A 19,000-nucleotide genomic window follows, 5' to 3' on the forward strand; every position below is an offset into this window, starting at 1 on the left:
AAGAAATTGAATTAGAAAATACTTTATAAATTAAATATTTGACACTAACAATGTTACTGCTTTATGATAAATATGATGATATATTGGATTTTTATGGAAAATATTGTACAATGCCATGCATATAAAAGTTAATCCATTAATAAGATTCTTTTAATAGTTTAAATAAAGTAAGTCAATTTTTTTTAACATTTGAGAATATAAATAAGATGTATCTGAAAATAATAGCCGCATTCGAACCTTTAGTTGTAGTTTAATATTATATTTTTCAAATATAAATATTTTTTATTTCCTATAGTATGTGAACCGAGAATCATCAGGAGATTGGTTAGGAGCTGAAGATGCGCCCCTCAGCGGTTTCTCATGGCGCGGGGGCTCCGAAAGAGACACTACAGGGATCTTGATGTGGTCCTGAACCATTTTTGCATGAATCGGCCAATGGACAAAAACTAGCTGTACTACTTCTGGATACCCAGGTCAGTTTAATAGCTTCTCATTTAAATTGCCACCAGGAAGGATAATGAATGAACTTTAAGCTATACCTTCTTAGTAACTCTTAAATCATTTTTTTCATTGAAATTACATAATAATAATAATAAATAGAAGTTGCCCGAAGGCAGATCCATGGTGTCAGAGCACCACAAATCAATGATTCTTTTTCATTCCCTTGATTTACTATTCCCAGTGCCATTGATCACTTTTTATTATTCATTTATGCTTTTTCTTGACATATTTCTACTTCCATACTGTATGGTCTTGTCTTCGGCTTTCAGTTCCTGTTTTTTTTTTTATTGTCTTAGTCATCAACCGTCTGACTATAGACGATCTTAGATTACTGTTTTAAGTGGCAATATTTTTTAGTTTCAAGTGGCAGAATGAGTGCAGTTTCTTTTCCTTTAAATGATCGTACTCAATAGAGTTCTTTCTTCGCCCATTTTTTTCAGGACCTCTTCATTTGTTGCCTATCTTCTCCATTCGCCTCCAGCACCACATTTTTAAATTCACAAAAAGCTTTTGTCGGTCTCTTTTACAGTCCATGTCTCTGATCCATGAGAGCTTTGCTCCATACATAACCAGATTATAGTTATATTCATATAACTTTATTTCTATTAATAAATATACTTTTTTTTAAATTATCAGTATAAATGAGGCATTTATATAAACAGGTTATATACATTCTAGTCTTATATTTTAGAGGACAATAAGAGCAACTCTTGATTTCTGAAGCTAAGACTCATGATTTCTCTCTGTTTTCCGAACGCAGAATATTTCAGAATCCAACTTTATAACGTTTAATCAAGCTTGTTATTATAAACGATAAATCGTTTAAGAACTGTCGATTGTTTATTATTTTCATTATTAACAATTGTCTATTGTCTATTCGATTGCATTCGAACACCTTTCTATCGCGCGTACAAAGTTCGTAAATGATTCACTAATATGCGCATAAATTTATTGCTATTCTTCATATAAAAATGAATAAGTGGATAGATATCATTTTTTGATAAGAAATCGATTAGCAAGAAAAAGCTTTGATGGATTGGTTTTAAAAGCGTGTCATTAAATATACCAATCAATATATCAGCGCGCGATTATCTGATTTGTCAATGTTTACTTAATTCTGATTTTCACCATAAAAATAGTACTTCTTTCTTTTACTAGATTTTACTTTTTATAACATTAATTTTAAAACTAGTGATATATGGTACCGTGCCAAGCAAATCATTGGAACTTCCCGTACCGATAATTATTTTGTTTTTAAAGTTTTGAATTTTTTTAAAACTGACAAAGATTTCAAATATCGAGATGTTTGAAAAAATTGCCTTCTTTGACAAATTTGAACTTATTCTCAAAGCATGACGCTTCGTTTCAGAAACAAAATATTGAAGCGCGTAAGCTCTCGTCGCAGTCTAACAAACATTTGTACGGACCCATAGACAACAAAACTTGTATCTATTACTAAAATCTGTAAAATACGTGATAATTTGATGGAATTTGTCTTATGATCATTTTTCCACCGAATGGCGTTTTTTTTTCTTTTTTATATTGGATTTCTGAAACCGCTGGACCTGCCTTTCCAAAAAGTTAATCAGTTCTTCATTTCGTCTATACAAATAAGGTGTTTTTGAATACTTCAAATTAGACGTTCCGTTTTTCCAAAAACTGAATTGCTAGTTTTTTTCACTTTGCCAAAAACTGATCAGCACGTCTCCCCATCAATACGAATCGAATGTTTTTTTTAAATTACATATTCAAGTTGGTTGATCGAAAACGTCAACGAAAATTTGTATCCAAAACACACATATACATACTTTCATTTTTTCTAAGGTATACCAAAGTGTTCAGAAACCTTTGAAACGTAAAGATATATAAAAAGTTTCAGTTTTGATTTTTATTTTAAGATTACTATAATTTACCCTACGGGAAATTGAAAATAGATATATTTTTTTTTTTTTATGTTTTATATATCAGAATAGGAATACTATTCTTAAAATTTGTCAAATAGATAATCTCAATTAAGTTTGTTTATGATAAAGTTTTGAATTGTATATTTAGATAACTAATATAATATTAAATGATTAATTAATAATAATATTCAGAAATTATATGTAAGGAAAGAGCATAAAACTCAACATTGCTTCACTTTTTTTTTGCATACTTTTATTGTCAATCATTGCTTTACTGAACTAATTTTAGGTCTTATTTGAATGTAGTGTACTTACAAATAATTTTATTCAGTCAGATTTTTTTTGAAAAACAGCCTCTTGCCTTTTGTAATCAATTCTATGATAAATGGTAAATAAATTAAACAATTATCATTGTCCGATGAAATGCGATAACAAAAACTTTGTTTCGAATTATTTACAGAAGTCAAGCGTCAATCGTGTGCATTTTGATTATAATAACATTTACATATGAACATTCGGCGCGATTTGATAAATATTCGTTTGTTTATCTTCTAATACTATAGAAAACTACTGCATCGTGCCTTAAATGCTGGAACTTTTCAGAATTTTGAAAAAAATAGTTTTGAGATTTTTTATCAATATTATTTATTAATTATCAATATATTTATATTTATCAATAAATTATAGTGTTGAGTAGAATTATTCTGAACACGATCTCTGATAATATAACATACGTAATAATGTATTACAAGATTCATTAACAAGACAGACTTGTTTTATGCTAATTACATATCACCGAAATTCTTGTGTCTCCTGAAATTTTATCGATCTTGATCTCACCATATTAAAATTCAATAGGATTTATTTTCCAAATTTATATACTATTACATTTATATTTGAATTATTACAAAAGCAAGTACAAGATATGGACAAAATTGAAAAAGAAATTCATATGTTATACTAATATCTAACAATGGTCAGAAAATTTTAAATTTTTAGTCATTTTTTTAATCCTACAAATTTACTTATTCATAATACAAAAACGATTCATTTTGAGCTAAATTTTTAACTACTTTTGTTTCCTTTCAGGGGACCTTCGACAGTGAGAGCACAGTCAAAGACTGCGCCACCGTATTTGCTTTGAGCACAATGTTGAGTTCTGTACAGATATACAATTTAACACAAAATATACAAGAAGATGATTTGCAACATTTGCACCTTTTCACGGAATATGGCAGATTGGCATTGGCTGATTCGGGACAGAAGCCCTTCCAGAGATTGCAATTCCTGGTTCGGGACTGGAGTTTTCCCTACGAGGAACAATATGGTGCTGTGGGTGGACAGAATTTGCTACAGAGGCGGATGAAAGTGAGAATTATTAATAATTCAAATAAAGAATTCTTTATTTCTATCGTTTGAGATAAACATTTCGTTGAATTTTCAAAACGAAACAACAATTTATGTTGCGATGTAAATCAAAGTTCTTTTATAAAATGAACTAATTGTACATTTTTCTTGAAACGTAAAATTATTTTGTATGTTTTAATATAGTTATTTCATTATTTCATAATGGAACTCTAAATACCAAAAAGTCATAAATGTTATTGTACATAATGGAGATGATACTACTATAACTGGCTGAAAAAACTTCTAAATGAATCCAAAACATCTAATCTTATTTTTTTTTCCTCTAGATATCAGAAAGACAGCACCCAGAACTACAATCTCTACGCAAGCATATAGCTTCCTGCTTCACTGAAGTGGCCTGTTTTCTGATGCCTCATCCTGGTTTAACTGTGGCCACAAATCCGAATTTTGATGGTCGACTTACAGATATAACGCCCGAATTTAAAGACTCTCTAAAAGTATTCATACCGATGCTATTGGCTCCCGAAAACTTAATTGCAAAACGTATAAATGGCGTACCAGTCAAATGTAGAGATCTGGTGCAGTATTTCAAAGCATATATGTCAATTTATAAAGGAAATGAGCTTCCCGAGCCTAAGAGCATGCTTGTGGTAAGTGATAATGGAAATGGAAAGAGAACGTGAATCATTACTTTTATTCAATGTTTGCTTTGATGTTTTAATAGATATGTAATTTTTAATTTTTCTTTTTAGGCTACTGCGGAAGCGAATAATCTATCAGCTGTAGCTGAGGCTAAAGACATGTACACACAATTAATGGAAGACATCTGTGGAGGCAGCAAACCATATTTAAGTACTGCACATTTGGAATCTGAGCATTTGAGAATAAGAGATAAAGCAGTTGGTACATTCATACAAAAAAGGAAAATGGGTGGCTCTGCCTTCTCAGAAAACTATAGAATTAAATTGGAAGCGGATTTGGATGAAGCATTTGAACAATTCAAAGGACATAATGATAGCAAAAATATTTTTAAGGCGAGTTTAATATGAATAAGGAAAGATAATTTAAATTGTAAGACAAAAACTAAATGTTAAATCTTATTATAGGCAGCTAGAACACCTGCAGTATTTTTTGCACTGCTCATTCTTATGTACGTTCTAAGTGGAGTTTTTGGATTGGTTGGTTTGTATGCAATTTCCAATATCTGCAATTTTGCAATGGGTGTCGCACTTCTGACTTTGGTTCTATGGGCATATATTAGGTAAATATATAAATATAAAATTGTTATATTAATACGCTTATTGATTAAACAAAAATAATTTACGTTTATATTGATTACAGAAATTGATCTTAAAAGCATAGTTTTACTATCAGTTTGATAATAGATTATTGAACAGATATGTTTTAGATGAATACAAATGAATATTTAATTTAACACCTCGATCTGTAATCAGATTTAAACTTTTCTTCATAATTTTACAGATATAGTGGAGAACTTACAGATATTGGTGTCACTATCGATGAAATTGCAAATATGATATGGATAAATGTAAGTTTTCATTCTACATTTTATTCACAACTCTTGAATACAATTACACAAAATTATGAATCGCTCGTATCTCGAAGAAATTTCTTCCAAATAAATACAATGAAATGCATTTAATTTGGCATTATGGATTTTGTTATTTGATTATTCAATACAATGATACCAATAGCAAATACAAAATGAGCACACCTTTTTTGTCCATTTCCCATTTTGTATACAATTACAAAATTACAGATTATTTCTTTTCCAGGCAATGAAACCAATATATGAAAGTTGTATGGAAAAAAGTATTCAACATGTCACAAATCAAGCATTCACTGCTGGAGCGACCACGGCTCTGAACTCAACTCATGCCAATGGAAAAGTGAAGCAGTCATGATACAAAGAAATCCTGCCGGATAAAGCCGGTCAGTCTATCAAGAAGGCATCGGGCAAGAGTAGAAACGTTTTCAACAAATTTCGCAAAAGTTCCGATGTTTCCATAGACCACCACACCAAGAAAAAGAAACAATAATTAACCCACCCCTTTGTTCTATCTTACAAATAAATAATATTGTTATATTTAACTCTCGTTAATGGTAAAACAACCTCTAAAGTGCCTAAAATCTTATAAATAATCTCTATAATCATGACATATATATAGTTGTTTTAGTCATGTAGTGTTTTTTTTTTTTTTGTAAAATTTTCACTACCACACTCAGCTGAAAGTGATTTCGAAAATGAATTATGTTATATATAATGTTTTATTAGTTATCTCGTAGATGTCTTTGTGAAATGGTTTTGTAACGTTATTTTGGCAGTGGTTTGTAGTTTTTAACGAAAACAATTATTTATGATTCTTTTTATAGATTACTTATTTTGTATGTTATTTTTAATTCCTCTTAATAAGAAAATATAACTGTAATAAATGCTTTAACAAACTTTAAATACATTAAAAAGGAAGAGTTATAAATTCATTCTGAAAATATGATTTTCATTGTGATGTTACTAGGTTACAAATTTTATATCAAATTTAATATCATTATCTTTAAGCATTGTTGAAACAATTTCAAATATGAATTTATCTATTTTACTAAAAAAAATCACTTTAGGTTGTTACTCTTTAAGCAATAAGAAAATATTTCATGTATTATAATCATTAAGTATGCCAAACCAATAGTGTAGTTAATTCGTTAGTTTGGTTAATGAAATAATTTCATAAAAGGTCCATATAAATACTAATTAGTTCTGAAAATGGTTATTTAAAGCCTGCCAAAATAGATGTACTTGCCAGATACTGTAAATATACTAAGTTTAAATTTGTATGTACATTGAGCGATAATATCATGAATATGCTGAAATACTGCAATATATAATTTTAAGAATTTTAACTTCTTTGCTCTATCTTTGAATAAAGTATTTTTTGTTGTAATAATGAAGAAATAAATGTGTATTTTTAAATATTATTTTCAATAATTAGTAAATAAGTATGGCCAATAAGAGCTGCTGATAAAATTTTGTACATTGGCTTATATTTAAAATTTAAAGAAATATTTTCATTTTTCCAAGAGTTTTAACATGATCTGAAAGCGAGACTTTCTAAATAAATGCTATTGATTGATACAAACTTTAAATTAACTTGAAATCAATGTATTCATTAAGTAAATCGATGTTGCTGTAGGAGAGCTGATTTGCTATTGCTACTGATACTGATAATTCATTCATCATTATAAATTTTTTGGAATAACTTTTGTCAAAAAAAATACTGCTTGTAATCTAGGAATCAGGAAATTTATTGTATACATTATTAACTTCCCGGAGAAGTTTGATTTCGCAAGGAAATCCTTGTCTCAATCATTCTGAATCGAATGAGGTCAAATTTGAGAAAAAGTATGAAGTTTTCTCAAGAACGGCTAGACCAATTTCAAAATTTTAAAAGCCGTTCGATTTAACTCGTTAAGAACTCGCACATGTCATTTTTGCTCAACGATCTGCCGAGCAGTTTTTTTTTTAACTTCCCGTAGGGCAAGTTATAGTAATCGCAAAAAAATCGAAAATGAAAATTTTTATATATCTTTACGTTTCAGAGGTTTCTGAACATTTTGGCATACCTTAGAAAAAATGGTTGTATGTGTGTGTGTGTGTGTGTGTGTGTGTATGTATGTATGTATGTGCGTGTGTGTATGTATGTGCGGATACAAATTTTCGTCGACGATTTCGGGAACACGGATCAACCGATTTGAATAATTCAAAAAATATTCGATTCGTATTAATAATGAGACGTGCTGATTAGTTTTTGGCGAAGGCAGGTCTAGCCGTTCCAAAGATACGGGGCAAAAAGTGCCGAAAACGGCAACTCAGTTTTTAAGAGAACGGAGCGTCCGATTTGAATAATTCAAAAAACATTTTACTTGTATTGACAAGATAAGGAATTGATCAAATTTTCATGAAGGCAGGTCTAACGGTTTCGGAGATCTGATGAAAAAAGTAAAAAAAATTGCCATTTGGCGGTCAAAAATGATCATTGGACATATGCACATCAAATTATCAGATATTTTATAGAGATTTTAACAAAAAGTATAATTTTTTTTACATACCAATGTTTACGCGTTAGACGGCGGCGCGGCGCTTACGCGCTTTGATATTTCGTCTTTATGCAGTTAAAGCAGTACGATTGCTTTGAAAAAAAGTTTAGATCTTCCAAAATATGTCAAAATAAAACATTTTTTTTTCAAAAAAAAAAAATATTTTAAAAAAAAAATTTTTTTTTTCAAAAAAAAGTAATTTTTGTCCAATATATAGTTTCTCAAAAATCTTATTTTTTCGAAGTAAAATTTTTTAAAAATCTTAATCGTTTTTAAAAAAAAAAATTGGTACGGGAAGTTCCAGCAATTTGCCTTAATTGCCTTAAGACAGAATTCCACTTACAGCTAGTTTGAAAAACGAAAAGATATTGTTTGGGAATACCAGTGATTAATTAAAATTATTGAGGACTAAAATTTTATTTTCGAAATAAACAATGGAACCTTTTACCTAAATAGCTAAATCCATTATCTTTATAACACATATTATGTGATGGCTAAATATAAATATTTATTGATTAATTTATGTTGATTTGTTTATTACTTATTTATCATTACTTTATGTTGATTATGCATACATATCGAGAAGCTGATGTAACTTGCCTTAAGACAAAATGCCACTGATAACTAGTTTTAATTTTATCATTTATTGTTAAATATTATTAGGCTATAGCCTAATTTACTATTAACACAAAATCTTCAAAATAATACAAAAATTGAAGTATTTAAAAATACAATCATTATTGATGATATTCAGATCAGTTTAGCAAACTTTTTTTCAATTTTTTATTTGAAATTAACACAAAGTATAAAATTTTAACTAACTATAAGACTAAAATCTATCTTCAGTGATAGACTCCCAAATTTTTTTTTTATTTTAAGAAGAAAAATATAACTTTAAGTGACTGACGATAAAGAGATCAAAATTTGAAATAATTGGAGATATGTGTATTTAATTTTTTGAAGAAAAAAATGTACAAATCACAAAATTCTACTATAACCAGTTTTTTCTTATTTTTCTCATCAACAATAATTAACGATTAAATTTTATTAAACAAAATTTGAAACAAAAAATTTAATTTATATATAAATCTTTGTTTTATTAATTAAATATATACAAGAAATACATAGAATTTACAGTTTAGGATAAGTTTCCAAACATTTTTTTAACAATACTATCAGAATTTTTATTTTGTTCTTTTATAATTGTAGTTAACTTAATCATTTCACTTTTGGCACTAGAATAATTTGGTTCTATCTCCAGTATTTTACTCACAACATCTCTGGCTTCCTCAAAGTCTCTTAATTCAGTCTTGGCCTTTGCAAGCCTCATCAGAGCTTTGATATTGTTGGAATCGATCTCTAAAACTTTATTACACAAATATACAATATGTTGAAGATTAACTTCTGGATTCTTCGATTTCATACACTGCCTGCATAAGGCTAAATTGTTATACAAATCTCGCTTGAGATCAAAAACTATTTTATAATCGGCATCGTTAAGGCCGCTATCGCTGTATGGGCCTAGTGATATTAATAACTTCAAAGCTTTACTGAATCTCTTGAAGGCTAATAAGTATTCTTGCTTTTTGAAAAAATCAACACCTCTGTCTTTATGCTTTCTAGCAATATAGGCCTTATGAATATATGGAAGTTTATGAACATATTGCATATTTATAAGACTTATCAGCTCTATTCTTACCTTAACTGATATATCATGTGATATTTGATTTAATGTTATACTGGCCTTCAATATAAAATCACTTACTTCTTTGTTGTGCATTGTTTTCACAGCCGACTCAATTAATTTATCAAAATCGTAATCAACATCACCGATGATAAGATGATTTCTATCACCTTCCTGAAATATTGTTTTTATCGAAGTCCATTCCAAATATGGATCACTCGAGCATTCAAATACCAAGTTAGATAACTTTATTATACATTTTGCATCTTCAACAGGTTTAATGCCAAGAACACCAGCAAAAATAACGTTTTTTTCTATGTTTCCCATGTTATTAAATTTAGAACAAATACAATAAATAATTCTTATGCCTTTACCCAGAGTTCACTAGCCTTTATTAATGAATCACAAAAATCAGTGTCTTTTACTACATCAGAGTACTTCATAGACTCTGACACGTTTGATATATAAATAGATTTCAAATTTGGGCAAAACAATGCGTGTAATACACTTTGAGCACCTTCGGAAGGAGTTTTAACTAAAATCAGTCTTAAAGGTTTCTGTAACCAATACAAAATCGGATTGCACAATGGTGGAAAATTGCGGAAAATCTCTGTTTCAACATTCCCTGGATCAACAGCAAATATTTTCACTGATGAATTTTTTGATTCCAGCAATGTAGAGAGTTTAAACGAATAGGCTACCAGGGACAGTTTCGACAGACGATAAGCATTTAATTTGTTGTATGACGATTTATCGAAAGATATTAATTGGCCTATAGATACAGTTGGTGCCGATAAGTGTGCAGCAGATGATATATTTACAACACGGGCTTCTGGTGATTCTTCCAAAGTTGGTAACAACAGTTGTGTTAACAAAAATGGACCTTTAAAAAGACAAAACCATATTACAATATTGATACAATTGGATAGAAATTATTTTATAATTTGTAAGATGTTGGTAAGCATTTTTGTGGAAAGATTTTTTTTTAATTTCTATAATAATAAAAAATTGTCAACAATATGGATGAGTTATATTTTGCATTCTCTTATGATGTAATAACACCAACTTCATTGTAACAAAGCGTCAATTCTAGTTTTTGTAATGATTTTATTCAGACATCAATTTATAATAACAATGAAATTTAGGGCAACTTGTATAAATTTAAACCATGAAGCAAAAATATATTTAAACAATAGTTTTGTTTTATTAACTTTCCGTAGAGTAAGATACAGTTATCGCAAAAAAATCGAAAATAGTTTTTTTTTATATATCTTTATGTTTCAGAGGTTTCTGAACATTTTGGCATACCTTAGAAAAAATGGATGTATGCGTGTGTGTATATGTGTGCGGATACAAATTTCCGTCGACGATTTCGCGAACATGGATCAACCGATTTGAATAATTCAAAAAATAAACGATTCCTACTGATAAGGACACGTGCTGATTATTTTTTGGCAAAAGCAGGTCTTGCCGTTTCGGAGATATGGGTCAAAAAGAGATAAAACTCCGTTTTTGAGATAACAGAGTGTGAAACATCTTACTTGTATTGACGAAATAAACAACTGGTCAAATTTTTGTAAAGGCAGGTCCAGCGTCTCCGGGATCCAATAAAAAAAGTAAAAATTAACGCCATTTAGCGGTCAAAAATTAACAGTACACATATGTACATTGTATTATCAAATATTTTGATAATTATAATGTTAATAATAAGTACAAATTTTGTGTACATTTATATGGGTTCCGTACCAATGTTTACACGATAGACGACTACGCGGCGCTTACGCGCTTTGGTATTTCGACTCCAAATCTGCTATGCATCGCTTCAAAAAAAATGTCAAAATTTTCAAGAAAAATCTAAATACAAAAAAAATCAGAATATAAAAAAAATCTGAATTTTCAAAAAATTCAATTTTTTCACAAAATTTCAATTTTCTCAAAAATCTAATTTTTCAAAGTTTTTCAATAATTTAGTTTTCGGTACGGAAAGTTCCAGCAATTTGCCTTAAGGCACGATGCCATGCACCACTAGTTTTTTTTTTGATTAAAAAAAAAGTTGAAATAATTTTGAACAGAAAATTAGGAGCAAGAAAAAAGAAGGAAATAGTAATTGTAACTGTCGAGAGAAATTCTTTATAAGTTATATTATATATTTGATATCGAATTGGCAAATTCAGAAATCTCTATCGTAGAATATAGAAATAGAGATTCTGAAATCTCTATCGTAGAAGCTTTAGGCTTTCAAAAATTTAATGATAGTGGTGTGATATTGACGATCACTTAATTTTCTAATCTGTAGTAGGAGTAGATTAAAAATCTGTTCTCCTAGGCCATCTCTGGTTAAAAGACGTTACAAGTTTGAATATTACTTCTTTTATGGTCAAATTTCTGGTTTCATAATAGGAATTCAACATGAAAGATGAGTTGGACTGTTCAGGATTATTCTTCATGAAGAATAGTTGAAAATTAGTGAGAAAGTTAAATTTTCGGAAATGATTCAAACATGTTGACAAAAAACTATGTGAAAAAAATATTCTTGACGCTCTATTTTATATTTTGAAAATGTTCTTCAAAACCGACAAAAATCTCCAAAATTGTAATCCATATGTAAGATGCAAATCGAAATTAGAATAACAAATTGAAAGAAGACTAAAATGACTTTTGATTTAAGAATCTTCAACATGAAACAACATTTCCATAATTCAAGTACTAGTTCAAGTTTTTATGTAATAAGGATGCCCAGAAATTTAGAAACAAAACTAGTTGGTTTGGTATTTAGCCTTGAGGCAAGTTACATGAACTTCCCGATTTGTGTAAATAATCGACTTAATAAAAAAAAAGTGTAAATAATATTCTTTATCAATCCTACTTTGAAAAAAACGATAATAATTTTAGCAAACATTGACGAATTTGTAAAATTAAACTACTTGTCGTAAGGCCATAATATTACAGTAAGTTCTATAAGACCATGATGTATATCGCCAAAAAAGTGCCATGAAAATCGGCTTAAATTTTTTTTCAACAGTTAATTACAAGAAAACGGCTCGGTAGATTTTCACCTAAAATTAATCAGTACCATTCCCAACTAATATCTTTCGAACAGTTTTTGATATTTTAAAATCGGTTCGGTAGGATGAGCTTAAATGTCGACGAAAATTTAACACTTTTTTTCAACAGTTAATTACAAGAAAACGGCTCGGTAGATTTTCACCTAAAATTAATCAGTATCATTCCCAACTAATATCTTTCGAACAGTTTTTGATTTTTTGAAATCGGTTCGGTAGGATAAGCTTAAATGTGTACGAAAGTTTTTTCAAATTACAAAGAAGGGCTTGTCAGATCGTTGCACAAAATTGACAAACGATAGTCCTCACCGAAATACATCAAATGGTTTTTAAATTTCTAAAATCGGTTCAGGCGTTTTTGAGAAAACGTCGATCAAAAGTCTAATTTTGACAAATGCCAAAAAGACTATACTGATTTTGCAAACTTTGACGAATTTTTAAAGCTGAACAGTTGTCGTAGGGCCGTAATATTTAGTATCATCTAGAAGACTATGGTATCTATCGTCAAAAAAATAATCATAAAAATCGTCGAATTTTTTTTTTTAAAACTTTATTACAAGAAAACGGCCCGGCCGATCTCTACCAAAACTAATCAGCACGATTCCCAACCAATATCTTTCGAACGGTTTTGAATTTTCAAAATCGATTCAGAATTGCGGGCTAAAACGTAGACGAAAAATTTTTCACTTTTCTGCCATTTATAAAGAAACGGCTTGGCCGATCGTCGCACAAAACTGACAAACAATAGTTCTCGTCGAGATACATCGAATGGCTTTTAAATTTTTGAAATCGACCTAGCCGTTTTCGAGAAAACGTCGATTTACGGCAAAAAATCTGTTCACATACACACACACACACACACACACATACTTTTTCCAAATTTGGTCTCATTCGATTCAGAATGGCTTGAAACGTCGAGAAAACATAAAATTAGCGAATCGGATTTTTTGATGAAAACATAAACTTCTCCTTCGGGAAGTTAAAAATACAAATTGGATGCCAGTGATAATTAGAAGGTTAATCTTGTTGTATATTTTATTCACTGCTTGAAAAGACATGATTCGAGTTTTTGTCATTATTGAGCAAAAGATTGTTGGTGAAGAAAATTAGCTCCAAGTTAGATTAAGTATGTCATGATTTTATATACGAAAACAAAAAATTGTACAAATAATATTGATGTCTAATAAAATCATCGTTGAATAAAAAAGTATTGAATTTTTCATCAAATTCGCCCAATTGGCAAATCAAATCGTATCAAATCAATATTAAAAGCGTTGTAAGCACAACCATAAAATTAAACAAAGGAATTATTTAAGATAAAGTTCTCCAGTTAGAATTAAATCAATTGCAAGTTGAATTCATAACTAAATATATTTAATATTTACTACTTCTAATGAGTTTCCTTTTATAATCACACTAGTGTCCCCCCCAAGAGAATGAATTTACAAAGATCTGTAAAATTTGGTAGATCTTTCATATTTAAAGTAAAAAAGCAATAAAATCATGTAGTGTGTGCATATATTCAAATTAAGATTCAAATGAACAGTTGTACGTATTAAAATCAAGTTGTTCTAAATGTGATTTGAATTTATTGTTTTCTTAAGTGCAATAATAATAAAATTAATAAAAACACTTTAATTTTAGTTCAAAAGTTTTGCCACAGAATCTATTAATAAAAATTATTATTAATTTCATGCATTTTTACTTTTATTTCTTTGCAAATTATATTTTTTAATCAATGACCTTTTCTAGGTTTTACTTTACTTGCGGTATCGATACTTATAACTTGTCCATTATAATGTTATAATCTGATAAGAAGTAATAATAAAAAAAATTGTATAGTCTGGTTTACTATATTGTAATGTGATGTACCATATTAAATTTTGCCTTTCCGAATAGATTCTAGTGACCTTTCATAATATTTCTTTACCAGCTAGGATAATTGGTAGTATTCCAAAATACTTATGCTTCAAAGACAAATCAACAGATCAACATCTTTTTTCACAAAAATATTTACCAACATTGTATTACCAAATCTCTCATACCTAAATAATTAGTTTGGAAAGTCAAATCATATCCATCTTCACTTAATTTAGGATCCGCATAAAACAACCCAGCATTATTGACCAAAGCAGCCAATTGATGACCAGCTATCAACTCTTTTACTTCGGCAACAAATTACGAATACTTTTGAATGAAGTCAAATCCAAATGCAAAACAGTCACATTGATATTGCTAGTGACTAGAATTATTTTATTCCTGACTCTTCTTGCCTTTTCTACATCTCGGCAAGCCAAAATAACACGAGCACCTGGGTAAAACAACTATGATTTATATTTTATATGAATAATAAGAATATTTGGTAATGTGGTGGGTACCTCTGTGAGCTAATTCGGTTGCAGTAGCTTTGCCTATGCCAGATGAAGCTCCGGTGACTATTATATATTCACCGTTAACATATATTTTTGTACATGCACACTTTTTACCGACAAAATAACACCTACAAGCCAAAATTGCTACTTTAAAAACAAAACAAGTGACTGGAAACGAAGTGAACTAAAATAGGAGCGTTCTTATGACAGGAGTAATGGAATCATATAAAATAAACTTCAAATGGCAGATAAATGTTTTTTTTTTTAAAGAATTTGGATTTGTACATTTAGGCAATTTAAATCTCCAAATTACATAGATTCAATGTACATATTACAAAAAGCAATTAAATTTTTGTGCAACGCATACAAGCCAGGTAAAAGTACTAGAAATGTAATATAAACAATATTATCTATTAATTAATATTTACCGTGTGATATACAAAGAAGCAGCAACCAAACAACCGATTCCTAAATAACGTATCATTATTAAAGCTTCAATAATAAAACTACTATTACTTCTAGCAACGCAATCAGTAAGTAATTCAAATTAAACTCTACATAGCCATAACCTAAAACTTTGATAACAGGTACCGCAAATGTCAACTTTAATCTCACCTTCAAATTATTTTGGGAAACCACAATGTTAATAGTTGCCAAAATATTATCTATAAATATTATCTAAAAATGGTTAGAAGGCGCATCCACTTCAGTTGATAAATGATTATTTTGTGCGCAATTTCAAGGTCTTGCTTATAATGTCAGCAGACAATGATTGTTTATCTTCGGTGGGTAAAATAATTGTTTTTGGTTTTATAAATATTTATACGAAAGTTTTTTAAGGGTTATTTAGTTAAATATGCACATATTTGATTTTACATTAACTATGAAACGAAATTAATGGTCACTACTTATTATGTTGTTCACACTGTCGAGAGAGGGTGGTCGACTGATTGAGATGTGACTCCATTTTGTTTTTTTATTATTGGCGGAGAGGGTTAAATTTTTCAAAAATTTTACGATTTTTTCGTGTTACTAAAATACACGTAATGTTGGGTGGGAAAAGGAGTTGATTTTAAATATCACTACGTAAAAGGAAAGAAAGGGTCCAAAGATCCTTAAAATCAATCACGTGATAAATAGACGCCCCTAATAAATGTCACTACTACTTAATACTTGGCAACCCAACGGTTATGCCAACTAGCTTTAAGGAATTTTCCATACTTTACCGTAATATCATCACTGTTTTGCATCAGGTTGATCAAGGCATGTTATTAATCACAATTGCTATCAACATCAACAATTGAGCTTCCAATGATACAAGAACATCATTCGAAGCTCAATCGTTGATAGCAATGTGATTAAGGCCTGTATAAGCATGTTATGATGGCTTCTTAATAACATTGCTTCATAGATATGGCAACCCAACGATAGAATTTTTGATGAATTATCTAAATTTTTAATGGGAAAACTATAATTATAGTCATAACTATAAATATAGTGACATTAATGTCACGACTGCTTCGCATGGGTTGATCAAGGCCTAATTGGAGGCTCATTTTTTGTTAATAGTCCTGAGAACTTGATAGCCCTCAAGCTTGTTAGTGATGTCTCTTTAGTTAATTTTTAAATCGAAAACCGGGTTTAAAGGCGGGTATCATTTTCTGTTAATATCCATGAGAACTTAATAAACCTGTAAGCTTTCTTAATTACATTTTTTATAGAAGGCAACTCAACAGTCATCCTATCTATTTTTGATAAATTATCTAAATTTTTAAAATTAAAACCACAATGTAAATAACATGTAATGTAAAGCTATTTTTAGCAAATAACATATAATGTAAAGTTATTATTACTGTTCTGTAATTTTATCTCATCTATTTTCAAACCTAAAATGACTACCAGCTGGTTTCATTTCAAAATTTTATTTTTACACATTTGTTACCAAAATTACTGAATCCTTACCAAGCAGATTGTAATTATATGGAAATATAAAAAAAACTGAATATTTAGATGGTAATCCAACTTGTAAAAGCTTATTAGATTTTCATTAGTTGAATTTATCTAATATATATTCTTAATAATAAAAATGTATCAAAATTATGTCAATAATTAGATGTAGTAATGCACAGAAAATATTCACATGGTGTCTTGGAAACATATTTTGGATATATGTTTCCCTTATTTTGTAATGTATAAATATTATTCAAAATTGACTATTTTCTCATCTCTATCAAAGATTTTAACAGTTTATACCGAGAGTATGTACTATTATACTCTAAGGAAAAAAATGAAAGAATGGATGAATTGTACATTCAGGTCGTATATATTGAAGCTAATAGGTACGATAATTCCATATGGAAACCAATCAAGAACAAAAGTAAACCCCTACAACAAAACCCTCCTCTGTAATAACTAACCAAAACGATTTCATTTGCGCGAAAAACCATCACAATGCTAGTTCATACCGTCCTATCAGTCCTATCAGTCCTATCAGACTTTTGTTGCAGAGATTGTCAGAAGATCATCCAAATGATAGTTGGATTCCTCACCACCAGTTTGGCTTCAGAAAAGACCACTCTACAATTCAATAATGCAACAGAACGGTGTTTCGTATTCTTAAAGCCATGAATAGAAAGGAACAGAGCGTAGCCGGCGTATTCTTAGATGTCAGTCAGGCTTTTGATAAGGTTTGGCACTCAGGACTCATATATAAAATCAAAACAACTTTTCCAAACTACTTCAATATCTTAAGCTCATATTTGCTTAATAGAAAATTTAGAATCAAAATTAAAGATGTGACTTCGAGCATTAGAAATATAGAATGCGGGGTACCACAGGGCAGTGTGCTAAGTCCAGTACTTTATCTTCTTTTTACAAACGATATGCCCACAGATGATCTTCTAACCATATGCCACTTACGCCGATGACATAGCAATTATTTCATGCGATTCCGATATTAGAACAGCAACTTGTCAGTTACAAAATTATTTATCTAGTCTCGAAAAATGGTTTTTAGAATGGAATATCAAAATCAATATCAAAAAATCACAGCACATAATTGTTTCCCTAAAACATCACAACAGTCCACCTATCATCATGAACAATTTAATAATTCCACTATTCAATTCTGTCAAATATATAGGCATGCACATTGATTCGAAATTGACATGGACAACGCACATTGAATATAACAAGAAACAAATTCAACTGAAAATAAAAGATTTTTACTGGCTTTTTGAGAGGAAATCTGAAATCTCTCTCGATAACAAGGTACTTCTGTACAAAACTATCATAGTGCCCATTTGGACTTATGGAATCGAACTATGGGGTTGCTCTTGCAAATCTAACATAAACATCATTCAAAGGTGCCAGAACAAAATTCTGCGTATCCTTACTAATGCGCCTTGGTATATTTCGAACCTTTGCCTACATAAGGATTTGAAAATCTCAACTGTCAACGAAATGATCAAGATTAGAAGTTCATCTTTTAACAATAAATTAATCCAGCATACAAATCCTACTATTCAAGCGATTCACAGACCGTTAAGAAGATTGAGCAAGAAATGGCCTTCCGATCTACCAAACACCTAGCATAGCCCAATGTCTGCACGCGCCCTGACGTAGTAGGCATACATCATCACGTCATAGTTCATTTATGTTATTATTTTTGTATTACTGTTTTAATTTTATTTTTATTTTAATTTTTTTCATTTTATATTCAATTTATTGCATTTTTTGTATTTTTGTATTTTTTTTGCTTATATCAATTTTGTAAATAAGACATTAAAATCTTGATTAACAAAAAGAAATTGTAACAAAAAAATATATATATAATTAACTTCCCGTAGGGCAAGTTATAGTAATCGCAAAAAAATCAAAAATGAAAATTTTTATATATCTTTACGTTTCAGAGGTTTCTGAACATTTTGGCATACCTTAGAAAAAATGGATGTATGGTGTGTGTGTGTGTGTGTGTGTGTTTGTATGTATGTATGTGCG

The 19,000-nt window shown here is 29.6% G+C and overlaps 3 protein-coding genes across 3 annotated transcripts; 1 reads left to right on the forward strand and 2 right to left on the reverse strand.

The window, feature by feature from the left end:
- Positions 1–206: 206 nt before the first annotated feature.
- LOC113385605 (atlastin-like) lies at positions 207–5,717 on the forward strand. The gene is given in 9 exon segments (XM_026623453.1): positions 207–245; positions 296–409; positions 411–473; positions 3,495–3,773; positions 4,100–4,423; positions 4,526–4,811; positions 4,884–5,034; positions 5,256–5,322; positions 5,570–5,717. Coding segments are annotated over 9 exon segments (1,452 nt in total). The 3' UTR covers positions 5,699–5,717.
- Positions 5,718–9,072: 3,355 nt separating this feature from the next.
- On the reverse strand, positions 9,073–9,928 carry LOC113385606 (peptidyl-prolyl cis-trans isomerase FKBP62-like; the record flags this gene model as incomplete). Its single annotated transcript, XM_026623454.1, has 1 exon — positions 9,073–9,928. A coding segment is annotated over exon 1 (822 nt), but the record flags the coding sequence as incomplete, so codon positions are not given.
- Positions 9,898–15,565, reverse strand: LOC113385607 (retinol dehydrogenase 12-like). The gene is made up of 5 exons (XM_026623455.1): positions 15,430–15,565; positions 15,008–15,129; positions 14,866–14,940; positions 14,675–14,794; positions 9,898–10,450 (listed from the first exon to the last, which is right to left on the reverse strand). Exons 1-5 carry the CDS (start codon positions 15,483–15,485, stop codon positions 9,930–9,932), a joined length of 894 nt encoding a protein of 297 aa, XP_026479240.1. The 5' UTR covers positions 15,486–15,565; the 3' UTR covers positions 9,898–9,929.
- Between the last annotated feature and the right edge of the window lie 3,435 nt (positions 15,566–19,000).

This window comes from Ctenocephalides felis, unplaced genomic scaffold (genome assembly GCF_003426905.1).
Source record: "Ctenocephalides felis isolate EL2017-DRISC unplaced genomic scaffold, ASM342690v1 CF-g0.4_SCAFFOLD_03571, whole genome shotgun sequence".
Classification (NCBI taxonomy): domain Eukaryota; kingdom Metazoa; phylum Arthropoda; class Insecta; order Siphonaptera; family Pulicidae; genus Ctenocephalides; species Ctenocephalides felis.

Excerpts from the sequence above, each read along its gene's own strand:
- LOC113385607 (XM_026623455.1), bottom strand. The coding sequence starts at position 15,485 with ATGATACGTTATTTAGGAATCGGTTGTTTGGTTGCTGCTTCTTTGTAT. Across the intron at positions 15,130-15,429 it reads GCTTCTTTGTATATCACACG|GTGTTATTTTGTCGGTAAAA; the intron begins GTAAATATTAAT and ends TTTGGCTTGTAG. Across the intron at positions 14,941-15,007 it reads AACCGAATTAGCTCACAGAG|GTGCTCGTGTTATTTTGGCT; the intron begins GTACCCACCACA and ends TGTTTTACCCAG.